The sequence below is a fragment of the Sarcophilus harrisii genome, chromosome 2 (assembly GCF_902635505.1).
Source record: "Sarcophilus harrisii chromosome 2, mSarHar1.11, whole genome shotgun sequence".
Taxonomy (NCBI): domain Eukaryota; kingdom Metazoa; phylum Chordata; class Mammalia; order Dasyuromorphia; family Dasyuridae; genus Sarcophilus; species Sarcophilus harrisii.
In genome coordinates, this window is record NC_045427.1 from 517,945,895 (window position 1) to 517,965,416 (window position 19,522).

At 36.1% G+C, this 19,522-nt stretch overlaps 1 protein-coding gene across 3 annotated transcripts in view; it reads right to left on the minus strand.

The window, feature by feature from the left end:
• Positions 1 to 19,522, minus strand: part of IQCH (IQ motif containing H) — a 289,727-nt gene that overhangs the window by 87,334 nt on the left and 182,871 nt on the right. For all 3 annotated transcript variants that reach the window (XM_031955329.1, XM_031955330.1, XM_031955331.1), the window contains one exon: positions 13,350 to 13,541. In XM_031955329.1, the coding sequence (XP_031811189.1) occupies positions 13,350 to 13,541 (192 nt within the window). The remainder of the gene's footprint in view (positions 1 to 13,349; positions 13,542 to 19,522) is intronic.

The following is a 19,522-nucleotide window of genomic DNA, read 5'->3' on the forward strand; positions in this document are numbered from 1 at the left end:
TTACCGAGGAACACAAATGTTTTTGGTATGTAAAATTGCTTTGTAAAATATTTGCTCCATCTGCTGAAAGCAGCAAAGACAATTTTCCCTCGATAGCTAATGGCCCATTTCGGCTGGGTGGCAAGCGATTGGCTGCGGTTGAGGCTCACATTAAACAGAATGGTAAGAATGCGGTGTATATAATTCTGTACTTATGTAGCATTAGCGACTCGCTGCATCTTGAGGGGTCTGTCCCTCATTATCGAGGCCTCTGCCTTGGATCAACACACAGGGCCTAGGGGTCGCTTTGACTCAAGAGGCTTTTTGTCCAACTGAGGCACATATGCTATGCCTCACTTCTAAAACACAAAACAACCGCTCTCCCCAACCAGAAGCGAATGAAGGTTAGTTCTCTTTCAACTTTCCAGCACTTAAACTGCTGTTCCGTTTTTTCCACACCACATGGGGCCATGGTTTTCCTTTCAGGCTCACGCTGTCACTCGGCATGCTGGGGATTTCAATATATAAAGATTGAGCACTTCTTCAGATTCTAAATTGAGCTCCGCTTGCACACACAAAAGCGGGGCACAGCTATCCCCAGCCCAAAACCATCATCGTAAAAACTCACACACATGGCTTTCAGTTCATTGTTATGAACGACTATTTGGGATATCTCTATTTAAAAGGATTGTTTACACCGTGCCCCGAACAACTTTCAACATCTGCTAAGAGAACAATAAAAAAGAAATAATCCAGGGTGGTTTAGAAAAAGAAAGATACCTCCATTTTCTTTGAATGATATTCCCCCCCAAATAGTAACATTGCAAGCTACTGTGATTTAAAAAAAATGCCTTCCCTTTGACACAGCAAAATTTAAAAGAAAATAATGATAAAAGATAAGAAACCTACCAGATCAGCCCAGTATATCCAACTTCCTTAAAAATGGTAATAAAAAGAAATTATAAATTTGCATTCAATGCTATAATCAGTAAGCACATTTACTGAAAATAAACTATTTTTCTTCCTCCTAGAGAATTATGTGACTCGAATATATATGTATTTTTCTGCATATATAGGAATATGTGGATATATATTATATGCTGATTTCCCTTTTCATTCTACTTGAAAATTAAAATTTAAAAAGCTGAAGCATTCTTTGGTTTTGCTTGATTTTTCATCCCTGTAGAACAACAAGGACAAGGAAGGTTAGGAGATTTCATATTCTAAATTAAGCACAAAATTATATGTATGTCTATCTGTGTTTAGTCACTCTTTTCCTCGTTTATTTGACTAATTCAATTTTTGCACACTTGAGATTTGGATAAATAAGCTAGAAATAGACGGATTTTTTCTAATTTACTTCCTTAAAACTGAATTTCAAAACTAGTTTGCTTGTAGTGAGAGAAATTAATTGAACACATTGCACAACTATGAATTAAAAAAAAAATAATAAAATTTTACTGAAGCCTTGGTAACCTGCTTTGGTGTAGCCGTCAGAACGGCAGGAAGGACGAGGGACTTAAAAAGGTCGTGCTTCTCGCTGCCCACCATGACCAGGCTTCTCTGGGACTCTCCCCGCTCTCCATCTCTGCAGCCCTGTTTTGTGGTCCCTCGCAAAATAAACATTTCCCAAAGAGTGCCGGAGAGTACTTGCTGGACAGGGGAACACTCTCCAAGTTCTCTTATCTTTTACTGTTCTTGCTTCATCCTTTCCTTCCACGCTGTTATTGCTAAAAACTGGCAGTTAAATTCAATTGATTCAAACTATTCCAGATCCATATGGCCTAAAACCCTGGAGCTGAAGATCTGATCTTGCCTCACTGCTGTTTTCAAGCATTTGCCTCTCCTCCGGTCCCCAGATGGTGGAAGTAACATTTAAACCTCCTTTTCTCTGCCTTGTACAATAGACCTTGGCACCATTTCAACTGTTTACTCCGGTAATTAACAGCACTGATACCACAACAATTACAACTCCTACAATCCTAACACAATAATGCTATGAATTAGTGAGAGCTAATGGCTGGAAGGTAGAGTGTTCCCAGACTGTGAGATCTGTGCATTTTTAGAATAAAATAAAAGGTACAAACAGCACGCTTGCGGTAGACAATGATTACCTAGTAATTAGTTTACACAAAGCTTCCTATTTAATGGCAAAACGCTGTAATTAACGTGTGACAGAAAATCAAAGGGTACTTTGTAAGCATATGAAAAATTAACACTGCAGGCCTATAGCTTTATGTACTGATTAGAAGCATATTAAATCAATAGGACATACAAACCAACAGCTTGCATATCTGATTATTGTAGGTCCTAGGAAGGGGTATCCTGATTTTAATTTAACTTAGGGAAGCAATTTTCATTCTCTGTCATCTTCCTGTGGAATGGAGAGCCACTTCAAACTAAACACTGGCAGCTTGATAAAGATAACCATTGAACTGGAAGAGATCATCATGAGGAATTCTCAGAGATAAGGAAAATATGAACATGGTTCAGTCTTTTCCAATGGTGATGAAGCATCAGCTGTACTAATTAGAAAGGAGACCGACTGGAACGGGAAAAATTGGAAAGAACCACTTCCCTTTCTTTTGAACTGAATCGTTGCAGTTCCCAACCATGTATGGTCAATTCTCCCTTCCCTAGAATCCAAATATTAGAATTATTTATTATTTATCCATTGTTAGAATTATTCTCTGTTATTTGACAAGTTAATTGACAAGTAAGTGAACTGACCAGAGGGGATCTACTCAAACATTTTATTTTCAGGTCATAGGATAAAACACATCTCCTATACCTTTTCATCTACATTCTTACACAAAGATAACTGATGTAGAAAATAATGGCCCCAAAGTTCTTTGGGGTAAAAACAAAACAAAACAAAGAAATCAAAACCTTCTAATCGCCAAAGAAAGATAAATTTATATTTTGCAGTCCTAAGTATATTTTATCATGTTCCATGTCAATTCTTTGATAATTTATCTAAAACCTCATCCCTCTGCATCTTTCCTCTACCAATATAGATTACGCCTCATTAATACCTTAGATTTTCTCATAGTTTCTCCAGTCCCTACTCTCTCCCTTAAAAATTAATGATGATCCTTGGTGACCAATCGCACCAAATTTATCTAGGCTGGTTCTCTGACTTGAGACATGTAGTCAAGATGTTTACCCTAAAAGCTTTTCCAGCTTGCTAGAACCTAGCCAAAGTGGTATTCCAAAGATAACACCTTCAAGAACCCAGGCTTTCCATGAATGATCTGAGAAGGGATCTAGTGAGGAGCGGGGAAAAAGCTATATATTACATTATATTCTAACTGTTTGAAAATTGATGATTCTGATGTGATATACTTAGCCATCTAAATATTTAGTTTTTCAGAACAATCCCATTCTCTGAGCATCTGTAATAAATGAGTTTATTATTTATTTTTAATCTGCAGCAGATTTTTTAAAATACCAAAAAAATTTTTACCAAGGATGCAAATTATAAACCGTCTACATTTCCAAATCGTCTTTCTTCTCAAGAAACAAGCTATCCAAAAAATAAACACATACTAAGCTGGTTCTGCCTGTGGGCCTAATATTAAGTTAAATTGTGAAATGAATTGACAGCTTATTACAACATTTCATGAAGGACTGAAAGGGAATTATATAAAACTCAATGTCATGATGTGCATAGGAAACTGAAAAGTCACATGTGTCTTATGAGTGAGTTAAAAAATTCAAAGCAATCTCAGACTAAACAAATGACCCCCATATAAGAGATTTTTCTGCTAAGAATTATTTATTGGACGCACACGTTGTATGCATGTTTGTATGTATGTATGTACATATACTGCACAATGACCTGAAGGACTTAATATATGTTCAGCTGAACTGAACTGGATGTAGCTTTGTTAAAATACAGCTCTGCTCTCATCATGGAAAGAAGAGAATACCGTATAGAAAACAGCTCAATTTAAGAAATAATTGATATTATTACTATCATTACTATAGGAGATAATAAAATCTTCCATTTGCATAATGCCTTACAATTCATAAAATTTCTTTGCATTTGTGAACTCATTTGATCCTTGGGTACTCTAAGTTTTATTATCCCCATTTTCTAGATGAGGGAACTGATATTCAGAGATGTTAAGTGCATTGTCCATGGATACCCAGCTAGCGAGGACCAGAGCCTGGACTAGAATCAAGGTCTTGTAAACTCTAGGATGATGATGTTTCCCCAAGTGATAATGCTAAGAGGGTGCCACATGACCATCACCACAATAAAATACATGAAAGGCCTTGAAGGTTTCACTTTAATTAATTAATTATTTATTTTTTTTGCTGAGGCAATTGGGGTTAAGTGACTTGCCCAGGGTCACACAGCTAGGAAGTATTAAATGTCTGAGGCCAGATTTGAACTCAGATCCTCCCGACTTCAGGACTGGTGCTCTATCCACTGCACCACTTAGCTGCCCCAAACATTTCATTTATTAAGAAATGACTTTTCTTAACCATGGTGAGCCACGCTCTCTACAATTCACAAAGAAGCCTTCCCTTCTCCAACACCAGCTTATTGTGATAAATGGACCACGTGGGACCATAGTGTCATGTAGGTTGCTGGGTCATCTTTCCAAGTTCAAGTTTGACCTCAGATGCTCACTAGCTGTGGGATGCTGGGCAAGTCACTTCACCCCATTTCTCTTAGGCTCCTCCTCTGTAAAATGAGCTGGAGAAGGAATGGCCAATCACTCCAGTATCTTTTCCAAAAAAAACCCACATGGGATCTCAAATAGTCAGACATTAGTGAAAAGTGACCGAACAGCAACAACTCTGATAAATATATAGGACTATTAGGAAGGAAAGCATAAAACAATACTACAGAGATCTGGGGCTCCCAAGCTGTTACGTGGGTTATCATAGTAAGAATAAGTTCAAATTACAATTCAATTTACTTGAGGTTTGCAAGGAAACCAGTTATGAGGGATTCCTAGCTTTTCCACTTACCTAGTTATGTATGTATGATCTAAGGAAAATAAATTCTCTTTTCTGGGCCTTATTCCTCATAAATAGGAGGGATTTGACCAGATGATCCCAAAGGTCTCTTTCAGCTCTAAAGCTTATGATAAGCACAGGGAATGGATGGACCCGTGATTTCAATGGGAAAGAGAATTCTTTGTTGAGGAAAGCTACCAGTGAAATAACTACTGCAGGTCAGAGCCATCTTTGCAATTTATTGCCTTAAAAAGTTATCTAGTCCTGAGAGATCAGGAGATTTGCCCACTGTCACCCAACTACTGTAACTGAGAGGCAGTATTTGGACCCACTTCTTCTTGCATTCTAAGCCAGCTCTTTATTCAAAATGTAAGACTGCTTCTGACAACTGTGATATTTTATCCAAATGGAGGCTCACCCTCTCTCTGAAGTCTTCCCAGCTCAGAGTAAGCCCTTAGCACTAATACCACTCGTTGGGCACTTGATAAATGTTTTAACTTTTTTTGTACTATGGTACATATTGTTATTTAAGACTGCAAATCCTTTGGATATAAGGGCCATGATTTATTTTTCTTTGTATGTCCTACAGCAACTAAAACAATGTTTTGTTAAATGGTAAATATATGTGTCTATGTGTACATAATATACAAACACATGTACTTTAATATATTTTTCATTGTGATAAAATATTCTATATTAAATATATGTATGTGCATATATACATATATATGTATATATATACATACACATATATGGAGGGAGATGAAGAGAAAAAGAAAAAGGATAGACACACAGAGACAAATAGACAGAGACAGAGAGAGACTCAGAGAGATAGAGACAGAGAAAGAAAGAGATCCAGAGACAGAGAGAGAGAGAGAGAAAGAGAGAGAGATAGAGAAAGAGAGAGAGAAAGAAAGAGAGAGAGAGAGAAAGAGAGAGAGAGAGAAAAAGAGAGAGAGAAAGAGAGAAAGAGAAAGAGAGAGAGAAAGCGAAAGAGAGAGAAAGAGAGACAGAGAGAGAGAGAGAGAGAGACAGACAGAGAGACAAAGACAGAGACAGAGACAGAGAGAGAGAAAGAGAAAAGGGAGAGAGAGAGAGAGAGAGAGAGAGAGAGAGAGAGAGACAGACAGACAAGATCTTTGTGGCTCTGGGTGATTTTCTTTTGGAAGGTAACCATGGTGGCAAGATCTTGATTATCTTCCTAAAGAAAATGGACTAACAAACAGAATCAAGGTATCTCAGAATGCTAGTGATTTGGATGCTGGAAAATACCTTCCACTTCTCGAGTTTCAAAATGATGGTATAGCTTGAGGGCCCCATATCTATGGAATTTACATGGCTTTACAACCAAACAGAGAAAGAAGACCTTCTGGGAACATTGAGATCTCTGCATCATTATTATAACAGTATGGATATATGAAAGGGCTTGATATTAGCAGACCATTATTAATTTGGATGGCCTAAAAAGTTGAAAGATTTGACTCCTTAAAGACTAATGTAGCTTGTTGAGAAGAGGCTCAACATTAGAGAATTGATGGAATTTCTGTGTGTCTGTGTGTGGGAGTATTTTAGCCCTAGCCTTCTAAAGTTTGAAGGAGGGAAGACTCACACTAATGAAATCATAGATTCTAGAAGAATGAAGCATATGTATACTTTGTTCAATAAATCTAGAAAATGTGTGATGCTTTTCAAAAGGATTTTTTAATAAAATAAAAAATGGCTAAAATCTGTAAAGAGTTTCCATGCTAATGTTTTACATAATTGCATACATATTACTTATATCAATTTGCTTATTATCTCAAGGAGTTGGGCAAAGAGAAGAAGGAGGGATAAAATTTGGAACTTAAAAGAACAAACGAAAAAAGAATGTTAAAAACGTTTTTTACATGTAATTAAGGGGAAAGTAAAATATTATTAATAAAAATAGTTTCCTTGCTAAAAGATGTCAATTCTCACTTGGGAAATTTCACTTACCAGAAATATTACTCTCTAAATGTTCTGGATAATTGAGATATAACTACATTAGGTATACTTATTCCTTTTTCTCAAAGTGTACAATTTACATTTATAGATTACAGATAATTATTGTCTATTAATTAATCGGATGCTCTGATTCATTTTGTCCCCTATCTCCCATTCTCCCACTCCCCACCACTGTGCTTATTCATGTTTGAAAATTTGATTTTAAATGGTATATCCAGTCTTAAGTTTTCCTTATCTTTATTGCCTAGCTAATGGATTTCTTTCTAGTGGCATCTGGAAACTAGTTATGCTATAATTCTGTGCAGCATACTGCTGCTACTCAAGAAACATTACATCAAATAATAATCACAACATTCCAAATGTTACTCACAGCATTGCATTATTTAAAAACAGAACCAAATTAAACCAAAAACTTTCAAAAAGAATTCGGGTGAAATAGCTTACTTTTCACATAGTATTCTACTCTCATGAGATGAATTATTCCTAGGATCATACATCATAGGATCCAGACCAAATCCTCTATGTTACAGATGGGGAACTAAGGTTTAGGGCAGTTAAATGACTTGCCCAGTATTATGCAGGCAGTAAATATTAGAAGCAGGACTTGAACTCAAGTCCCATGCTCTCTACCTTGCCTGAGCATAAATTGGGCACAACTATCAGCTGAGATAATAAAAGAATTATGAGCAAGTTATCAATGGGTGGTTATGCATATTCTTCAGGGAAGCTGAATTGTTTAACCAAAGTCTGTATGAACAGGCCAATTGTAGTCCTACGTAAATGAAGATGAGCTTGAATTTTGACAAGTAGGTTCGAATTTTAAAGTCTTCCATTTCACTTAAGGGACCCAGGCATAGGCAACATTTTCATATACTGATATCTATAATCAAGCCAAAATGACTTTCTAAAAATAACAGATGATTACTCTTCATTGCATAATTGCAAATAGAAAACTAATTCATTAAATTTAATTGCTTTTTTCACTAATGGAGATAACTTTCTGGTGTTTAGTCATTTCTGGTATTTAGTCATTAGTGTGCACGCACACACACACACACACACACACACACACATATTAGTGCATATGGTAGCTAGGTGGCACAGTGACCAGAGTGCCTGGAATAGAGTCTGGAAAACTATCTTCCTGAGTTCAAATGTGTCCTCAGACACTTCCTAGCTGTATGACCCTGGACAAGTCTCTTAGCCTTCTTTGCCTCAGTTTCCTCATCTGTAAAATGAGCTGGAGAAAGAAATGGCAAAACATGCCAGAAAACCCCAAATGAGATCATGAAGAGTTGGGTATAACTGAACACAACTTCCACAACACCACCTATGTATGTGATCAATATCTGTGTTTGTCTGGATTTATGATTTCACTGGTAGAGGGAATGTCTGGAAACAGAAATCCTCTACCAATGCAGACAATTGTCCTACAACTTATAGTCTTAAAAATTTGTTTAAGGAATTGAGAAGACAAACGACTTGTTCAGGGTCCCATGACCACTTTGCTTTAGGGGAAGAATTTGAACTAAGGGCTGCTGATTGTAAAGTTAGCTCTCCATCACAGCACCACAATGGCTCATAACATACACACATATATGTACACATGTGTGTATATACATGTCTATGTGTGAGAATTTGTATTCATATATATATATATATATATATATATATATTTATTTATGTGAAGAAAGCATATGTAGAAGAATGGAGGGAGAGCTGCTTCCTGGTCTAATATGCATTTTTATACATAAATCACTTCTCTGTCTCTGTCTCTCTCTTTGGTTATACACCCCCCTCCTACTTCATCCCCTCACACACAGATGGACAGCTTTTATCCTCTATCCCTTTATGTCCAACAGAAACTAATATGAGAATAAGTGACAAGAAGCCATGGATTTCCTGTCTTTTCTGCTTGGTTTTTTTTTTTTTTTTTGGTAGTTTTATATCAAGCCCAAGTTTTACCATCAAAGGACACCAATTCTCTGAAATGGTAAAACTGCTCTTGTAGCAGGCTAAAACCAATAGCCACTTGGTTCATGTTTTTTTCATAATTAGCAAATCACAGCAAATTTTCACCAAAGAAATAAAAAATGTCAATTTAAGAAGGGATGTTGTAGATAATCTAACCCAGTCTCCTCACTTTACAGATGAGGAGACTAAAGTTCGAGAGATGAAATGACTAGTGCCTGGTCATATAGCAGAAGGGGGACTAGAGGAGCCTGATCTATTAGAGCCTCATTCTACTTTGTATGTTACATCTAACATTTGCTTTGCTCTCCAGAAGTTATTCTTCAAGTACAAATGAGTTCAGATCAGTTCACAAAAAATAGTTTTGACAAGATCTTTTTTTTTTTTAAAGCAAAAGACACCATCAAAAAAATCCCTATTTCTTTCTCCTTTTCCTGCTCCCAATAAAATACACAGAAAATGCCAAGAGGTAAATCTTTTCTGTTCTTCAATAAAAGGAGACCTGCAAGAAAGGCAAATAACATCTTCCCTAGAGCCAGTCTTCCATGTTGATGGAGTATTAGTTCATATTTATATAGTATCTTATAGTTATACAATTCTTTTCGTCCATGACCTCATTGATTCTCATTATCAATAAGCTGGTAAAACAGGAAGAGCAAATGTTTTTATCCTCATTTAATAGCTGAGTAAACTTAGGCTATAGAACAAAATTATTATGAGAGACATTGACTACACTACTCTAAAATTCTAGGATCTTATTGGATGATGGATGCCATGCATTTGGTGTACAACTTAGTTCTTATGAAGTTGAATAAAAGACTACTGCAATAGAATAATCCTTATCAGACACTAAAACCTCAATGTGAATGAGTTAGTTGGATTCTTTCCCAGGGTCAAGATTTAATATAGGAGAAAGAGGGTATGAGCACATCAGATACCTGGTGTAATGGAGAATGGGACCCAGACAGGTGGAAAAGGTAAGGAAAGATGCTGAAAAAAAAAGGATTTGGATGAAGCTGGTCCTATTTTACTAGAAAACTGGAAAATTATACTACTGATTGAAATCTCTAAATATTCATATTGTGATAATACAGTTAGTGGAGAGCAGCAAAGCAGACAGAGCATAAAGGAACAAGTCTGTGAGAAGAGTGGGAAATGCAGCACAATACTTTTTATAGAATTATCATCTAATGCTGTTTTTCTAAAAGAAAAACCCAACAAACCTTTGTATTTTACTAATTAAACATAAGATAACAAAACTAGCATAGCTTTTGATAATCTATTGATGGGAGAGGGGGTTAAGATTATTCTCTGACAGCATTGGAAAAACTTAAGAGCATTGACTTAGAATCAGGAAAGACTGGTTTCAAATCCTCCCTTAGACACATGTAAGGCAGCTTTGTGACCTAGGAGAAGTAGCTGAATCTCTCTCAACCTCAGTTTCTCCACCTGAAAAATGGACATTCTAAGAGAACCTACTTTAGGGGCCTGTTGTTAAGTATCACTCAACTTACATAACATGTATAGTTAGGTCCTGATTAATGCAATGATAAATTCCCAGAAGTGGTCTTATGCATTCAAATTCATACAAAGTTATAATTATATAAAATAAGGTAATTGGTTCCAGCTCAATGGAAACAAGTGATGCAAATTCAAATAAAGGAACCAATTAAGAGAGTTGTTGCTTGTACTAATCAGGATCTAGCTGTGGTATTTTATAAATCTTAAAATGTTAGATGTAAACTCTAATTGTTATTACTATTGTTGTTGGAGAGATCAAATGCAGTAATATTATCTAAAGCTCTTTATATACCTAAAAGGGCTGTCTAAATTGTTGTTATAGCTTAGCATAGGGAGAGAGCATCATTCTAGAAGGCCTTTCTGTCTGTCGGCACAAAATCACGTCTATTTCTAGGCTCCATCTTTGGTAGAGTCATAGAATCTCAAATCAATTCAAGTACACCGAAACAACTGTACCTTTAATCCACTGCCTGTGATATACCAAAGAGAGAAATCATGGCAACTTGTCATAAACTGGTATGCAAATGGTGCTCTTTGTAACTATTAACATAATTTGGTGCTTACAGTCATATTCTCATTTCTAATAGTTTTCCCCAAATGGAGTCTTTCTCTGGACTCCAAGCCTGCAGGATAGTCTTTCATCAGGAAGCTGAAATGTTTAATAACCTGCCAGCATATGTTTGGTATGTTCTGAGCTAGGCCTGATGACACGATGTCTTCATTATCAAAAGAAACAGGTCTCTGTCCTATAATAGGACATTAAAACATGCCTGTGCTCATAAACTAATGCTTTGATGTCTAACCATGTAATACTCTGACAGTGTGCCATTTAACAAAAGGATAATTTTAATCCTGTGCTCTCTTAATGGCAAAACTCAATGGGGATTGCTGTTCATTATGGGAAAAGGTTTCTACTCTCAAAAAGAGCTCTAACTTTGAAGGCATTAAAAACGTTGACTATCATTTGCAAAAAGGTTCTTAGAACTGTTTGATTTTTTTTTGTCCTTTTACTACAGAGTGTTTAAGAGCTGCCCTGAATTTATGAAAAGTTTACTGAATCAATTTTTTTCTTCTGATAAGCTCTTAAAAATGATTTGGCTAGGCTATGCATAATTCATTGGGCTCAGAGTCCAATCAGTATTTATTTCCAATCATTCCAAATATGTGTGTTGCTATTGCTCAGAACTATAATTCACAACAATTAAAATTCAGCTGAATTTTAACTAATATAATTTACAACCAGAAGCATAATTTAATCCATGCACAACTCATCCCAATTTAGGTGTTTTCTAATACTCTATGCTATGTCACACTACAAATTTATCACTGCAGCATGAAATCCTTAAATATTAGACATGCCCTTAAATGGTTTAGGGCATAAAATATTTAAATCAGCAAGCATTTTGCACATTAAAAAATCTCAATTTTTTAAAACACAAAATGATGATACTCATGATTTAGGTTCAACAATTTCACTTTAAGAAATAAAAACCTATAAAAGATAATATACGAGTCAAGCCAAAGAATACATGGGAAACCTCTATGGGCCTCAAAATTAAATACATTTTCCTTGTATTATTTTTTTCTCCAGAAGAGTAATTCACTTTGGTATCCTCTAAATAATATGTAAAAAGCTTTCAGTGACAGGTAGTGCATTCAGTCCATTTTGCTGATAGAGGAAAACACCACCACCAACAAAGAATAGATCACGGAGAGAATAGGAACATTTGTCAAAGTGAACTCTCTTTCTCTTCTGACTGTTCTCTAGATGTATTTATCATTTCTCTTTAACATGAAAAATGCTGTGCTCTCCAGTGTGCCCCTCCCTGTGCATCATTTGTGTCTTGATTCATCTCTACCTCTTGAATAGGGATGCTCTGAGCAGATGCAGATCCAAGTTTACAGCAAAATGCTAGAATAGCCAAAGAAGCAGTCAGGATATCTGTGCCTGTATTTTCCTGCCAGCTCTACCTCCTCTGGATGTGTAAATCCAGTTGTGTGGGGCGACTAAAAAAAAAAAAAAAGTACAGGAATTGGGAGGGGCTTAGAAAAGCTTTGCTGCTAGTCACAACTCAAGTTTTAGGGTACTTCCCATCTAGCAACTCTGAATGACAGGTAATATACATATTCCTTTTTTTCAGATAAGGAGATTTGAGGCTTAGATGACTTGCCCACAGTCATATAGCTACTAAATGCTAGAAGCAGGATTTGAACCAAGTTATTCTTGTTCCATCCACATTCAGTACTCTTTTCCATTCCACTATGTTGTCTTGTGAGTCCCATTGCAGATGGATCAACTTGACCTAGGTGTTTCCTGATCTCCCAGTATGGTGCAAACTACTTAGTCATTATTAAGTTGAATTTGGAATTCATTGAATAGACTTCTTCCTTCTTTCTCTTAGCTAACATGCAAGGGAAAAAATCCATGGATTCCAAGCCATTTGTTTAGAGTTTGTGGTTAGTCATGGAGGAGACATGTCAACTGGGATGAGATCTTTTTCCAGAAGTTCTCTAGGAGACAGAAGTCACATAAGTTTATCTATAGTAACTTACGATTCTTTTGAATGATGTCATACTTGGGCTTCTAAATGACAACCACTTAGAGAACTACTCTTAAAAGAAAATGTAGCTAACTCCATCATATAGATTGCTAAGCTCACATGATATAAACACATGAAATTTGTGAGTGTTTTCAGTTGAATATGACAAAACATTCACTTCCAAATGGCTTCAGCCAATTTGAAGACATGACATAGAATTTTGGAGCAGGAAAGGACCTTCAAAATCATCTGGTCTACCTTCCTTATTTTACAGAGGAGTGAAATGACTTGCCCACATTCACACAGGTTAATTGCAACAGAGTCAGAATCCAAACCCAGCTTTATTGTTTTACCATGTAGAATAACTTAATGAAAACTCACATGTGCCCATTTCTTATTCCAATTTCTGACACCGTATTTGCGACTTTGCTGTATGACCCAATTATAGCACTTCAGGTGAGAAATAATGTCACAAAATGCAGTCCCGTTGGCTCCAGTTTCATTGTCCACTTTAAATATCCAGCGTTGTACAATCAGATTATCAATGATAAGTCGACTTAAGCATTCTAATACCTGTGGATGAAAACAACTTTTAAAAACTTTGTATTGATATAGAACTTTCAAGTTAGCATAATATTTCTAAATCTATGAGGCAGGCAATTTCAGTGTTATTAATGTTCCCTTTAAGGGGACATTGTAGATGACTTAAATGATTTGACTCCAAGCACATAACTTGGAGATATCAGAACCAAGGTTTGAATCCAAATGTTCTAAGAAGCCTTTTCTACTATAATATGCTGACTCTTTCCCTGGATAATAACACCCTATCTTGCCTCCCCCCTCTCTCCACCCAGTTTCCTTCTCAGGTAATTCATCAATATATTTACTTATTTAACAGCTGGGTAAGCCTGGATTTGCTCTTTGGGCCAAGTTTCTTCATTTATAAAATGAGGGGTTTGAATAGATAATATCTAAGATGCATTCCAAATCTAAATATATGATACTCCAGGTGGTATTTTTATTCAGTTTTTCTTTTATCTGTTGAGACTTATTCATGCACCAAAGTCTGGTACTAATAGCATTTTATGGTATGGAGTGAAATCTATAGCCTTGAAGACTATACCAAGGGAGTACAGATTTGAGCAGGTCTCACCAAGTTGGAAAGGCTTAAGACTATGGTCTCAGGAACTAACTGTGTGTGCCTGTCATCTGAGAACTAGCTTCTCCTCATTCAGAAAATTTCATTACCAGGTATGTCAAAAACTGGATTTTTGTCAAACACTAGTATCTCTCCAACTCTATTGACTGAGGTATGTAGGAGCTACATTCTGTATCCCCATGCAGGGTAGCCTGATTAAATTATAGCTCACTCAGAGAAGTTTTAAGCAAAGTATAGAGTATAAAGAAATAATTTAAAAATATGAACAATCTTGGGTTTGTATCAGGTTTGAAAGTATATTCTTGGTTCCTGCAACAATAAATTCTGTCACTTGGGCTAAACCGTGTGTAATTGAATCTGAGTGCTTTTATTTGTCATTTGGAGACATGTGTTTATTTATTGATTGGCCATATGGTATTATTTTTTCAGTACTAAAACATTAAGCGTTTCTTCAAAACTTTAGCTGTTTGGGGCTTTGCTGAGCTTTTTAATGCTTTAATCTATAAAACATATTTTTTTTTCCTCCTTGATATACCTGACAGAATCTCATTCAGTAGACCAGGAGGCCATTTATGACCACATAGGTCACATGATCAAGACAGGTAATGAAAATACAGCATTTATGAATGTGTCTTCCTTCTTAGGAGAATCAGTGCACTTAGTCCTGGTCCATACATTAATATTACATTTAGATATTAGCAAGCATTTATTAATAGTCTATCATGTACTGGCACTATGTTGGGTCCTGGGGATATAAAGATAAGCTTAAAATGTTACCTGCCTTTAAAGACAATTTTTTTCCTACTAACAAATATTTATTTTTCTTTTTCTTCCACATCCCATCTTCCCTCCAAAATCAAGGAAGAAAAAAAAGAAAAACAAAACCTTTATAACATACACACATAGTCAAGCAAAATACATTTTCACATTGACCATGTCCAGAAAAAGCATATATTATTCTACATATTGAATCTACCCTTTGAAGAGATGTGGACAGTATACCTTATTAGTGGTTCTCTGGAATCATAGTTGGCAAGTGATCAGAGATCTTAACTCTTTCATTATAGCTATGGAAACAAGGGTAGTTCCCACAAGATTAAAAGTGGGCTCAATCAGTTGAAAATTTGAATGATGAGAAGAAAGTCATCAAGATCCCCAGAAATGTCCATCTCCATATGGAAAAGGGGAGAAAAGAGAGGTGAAAGAAAGGGAAAAGAGCAAAAGATAAGTAGGCAAGTCTTATAATCAACAAACTACTTCTGCTGAACTTGTAACCAGATTTATTTATAAAAATTTCTGAATCTTGAGCAATACTATGATAACAGTTTTGGATACATCTACTTTGAGGGTCTATGACTTCACCAATACAGATCATAATTCCTTCACATGATCCTATGGTCTTCAGGAATATCAAATGGCTGGAAAATGACTTATCTTGTGGCTAGCCTGGTCATGAATCTTTCTCTTTTGATGTGGTTTCTCCATTTCTATCCTTCTTCCTTTACCCTATAATTAGTTTTATATTTAAAAATATCAAAAAACCCTCTTTGGATTAGCTGACCCCTCAGTCTTTAAAACATTACACACAAATACCCTCTGTTATAGAGTTATACTAAAATCCATCACCATATGTGAACATGCCCTGGATTTAAAGGAGCACAGACACCAAGAAGGCAGGGGCAGCAACAGTCACAAATAGCAAGGGACTAGTGACTCTCTGTGAGCAACTTCTGCTCCTATGCCTGTAAATTTCCTTGAATACAAACTGAATTTGACTTTCTTTGTTCACACTGATGCAGGTTTATCTTCTTCCTGTTTTCTTTCTAAGAACTCTCTTCTGACTTTGATTTTCATTTTGTCCTTCCTTCCCAGGACTGCCCTGGGGAACATATTTGTAATTCCTTCTTGAATGGCTGTTGGTCAGAGACAATATTATTAAAATTATTCTGAGCAAAAGTAAGAATTGTTTTCTTGGGCTAGTTCTGGCCTGTAAAGCTTCTTCAGTTTGTCATACTAAACGTGGAGGTGATGTTCCAGTGGATCTCCTGGGGTTCCCTACTGTCCTGGCAGCCACGTTGTATTCTTGATGCATTTGAAGAAGATCAAAACAGATTTTACTCCCTAGCTATCCATTTAGTCACTATCTAGATAGGTTGGTGGTAAATATGGATATTTAAACAATAAAATTACACATCATATGGCCATAAGCATAGCATAGTTAGGCTTATAAATGTTCCTTTCCAAAATGTTTCTGTCCCTCCTCTGTGGTTATAGTGTTATTAAAGACATTCTATATTCAATTGTATTTTGATGTCTTCTAATCAGACTCTTAGGTGCAGAATAAGCCTTAAAATCTTTAAAATCTGATGAAAATTCTTGTGTTTCATTGTTGAGGAAGGTGATCTGACATAACCATCTTTTAAAGTGTATAGTTGGGACTTCGACCACACACAGAATTATTATGTGTTTGCTCCAAATCCTATTATTTGTTGCTTCTGAGAATCCTATAAATGGGTTTCTGTTGATGACTCCCCTACAGTAATGAAAAGGATCAATAGTATTGTAAAGGCTACACCACTAGAAAGAATTATGTGCTATCTTTAAGTGAAAATTGAACAGTGCTTTAAAATACCATCGCCATTTTTGATTATTTAACCAAAGCTGTCAATATTTCATACAGTGCATATGCCAGAAAAAGAACTTTCATCGTTGTTTCAAGGATCAAAAGAGGAAATTCTATGCCACTGTGTCTGTGTTATACAGCTTTTTATAAATAAATTAGTTAATCATAAACCAAATGACTTTGTGCTCTTTTCAAACATCTATCATCTGTTGTTTGATTCTCTCTGCTTGAAAGATGTGATATATCTGTTTTGTTGCCCATTCATTTTCTACTTGCAAAGGAGAGAATGGGAAAAGACATCTTCGGCACAAATCCAGCTGTTAGCAATATTTATCAACCCAAGTTAAAATAGTCTCAGCTCTTTTTGGCAGCTTCACGCTTCTGAGGCCCATCAGTGAAAGGCCAGTGTCATCAATTCAACACCATCTACAGATTAGAAAACTGGTACCCCAAATGGATTGGGTGGATCTTTTGCTGCAATATGCTTTCCATTTTCAAATCCTCAAATGAGGACTTTTATCTTGGTGAGATGAATAAAGTTTTCCCAAGAAGGAAAATAGTACTCTATTCTAATCTGACTTTTTATTACTACAGTGTTTTAGAAATAACATCCAAAGAGATCGCTTAACATATGACCAGAATGTTCTAGAATATTTCAGAATAAAGGTTCAAGTTTTTCATAAAAAAAAGATGAAGGCAGTGCTCCCAAAGAGCATGCAGTTGTTGAAGATCTGAAAATTAAATAGTAGAACTTGTCCAGTGATCTTTGTATCACCTGAGATTTTGATTTGTTTCACTTACCTGAAGCCAAGTCCCTTCTAGGAAGCACTTTATTTCTTATTGTGCCCTAATTCCTGTGAAGGATTAGTAATATCGTGTTGAGACAACCATTCCCACAGAATCTTCCATTGAACTTTGGCTATGATATAGATTTCTGGGATTCTTCCCTTCTTTTTTTTCCCCTGAAGCAATTGGGGTTAAGTGACTTGTCCAAGGTCACAGCCAGGAAGTGTTAAATATCTGAGGCCAGATTTGAACTTAGATCCTCCTGACTTCAGTGTAGAGGGCCAGAACTCTGAAAAGTATACTTGAAAAAAGGATAGTTACAACAAGGTGTTTACTCAGTGTGATTGATGAGAAAATGGTTCTCTAGTTCACAGATACTTAGTATTTAGTGTGATATGCTGATGTAATGGTTCTATAGTTGGCACATGCTCAGTGTGCTGTAGTGATGTAATCGTACTAAAGTATTTAAAGGTTGAGAGGACTTGAAAAAAGCAGACTCCAGTGAGTGTGTGCTCGAGCTCAGTCTCAGACTCCAGACTCTAGACTCTATCCCTGACCATCCTCATGGTGGCTCTCCTGCCTTCATCACTTCTCCACTAAGACCAAGGCCTTTCCAGAGATCCTTCAGAAAGCTAGTCTGGACATTACACTTCAGTGATGGTACTCTATCAACTGCACCATCTAGCTGCCCCTCTTTTATTCTTCAAGAGTAACTTTCTGCCTCAGCTTATAGAGCACTCTCTAAATACTCAGTGAACCCCAAAGACTTTAAATAAATAAATTATTTTATATGCTATATAATATATATTAATTTTAAGATAAAATTAATATATATTAAAATATATAAATTATATATATAAATTAAATAAACAAAACAAATAAATAAATGAAACGATAGACCTTATTAAATCTGTAAACAGATTTGTACGCTAGCCTCTGAAAAGTACAATTTGACATAAGACTCAATGTGAGGCCCTAGAAGCTTTTTGGCAGAGGATACTAAGTTGATAAATCCAGGAAGATACTCCCTGAGTATAGGTTCCAGCAAATTGCCTCATTCTATGAGCTGCTTTGGTTTCCCATTAGGACACTGTAGGACCCTACCATACTCTCAATGTCCAGGTACCAACCCCCTACTCTGGACCTTGCTCAGATCTTGTCCAAAGTTTACCTATCTCATTCTCTCAAGGCCTTGTTAAATGACTGATCAGCCAATATGAACTAACATGAATTAAGAAGCCATCAATGGCTGATAACTGATTAATGCATCCCTCTTCCCAGTCAACATCTGTATTATAACAGGGGCTTTCAATGCCTTCACAAGTAATAAGGGGTGAATCATTTAGCCTCTTGGGGTTCAGTTTCTTTATATGTAAAAAAGAGGGTTAGAGTAGACACTCACTAAGCTCCCCTGCAAATCTAAATCCTAAGATTTAATGAATGAATGATCTCCCAGGTTCCTTCCAGTTATAACATTCTATGATTTTGTGGAGATTTCTAGTCTTGGGACATGTCCAGGTAGATAGAGACCTGAGATATGGATATACATATGGCTATGAGCTGTGACTAATAGAGATTGTGAATTATTCTTTGTAATAATTCTTTGTAAGAATTCTTCTTAACAAACACAGAATGATGAACTGACAGTTATTTACTCTTTACCTTTCCTTTATTATAAAGACAAGTGATCATTTCAGGGGAAAACCATATAGAAACTAAAGCAGAACCAGTTCTTAAAGTTAAATTTCAATAATTCAGTTCATAAAATCAACAGCATAGCCACATGCATGAAGCAAAACATGAGCATTTGGAAAGCAATTCATGTGGAAATTTCCCTCTTCCCTCCCCTGCCCAATTTTAAAGGAATCAGGTTCTAAATGACTTGACTTTGAATGAATCAGCAGCATGATTAACCAAAGGAGCTAAGATGTGTTTTGTCCTTATGAGGAAACGGATAGTGTCTCTAGTGTTGTCTGGAGGGTCCAT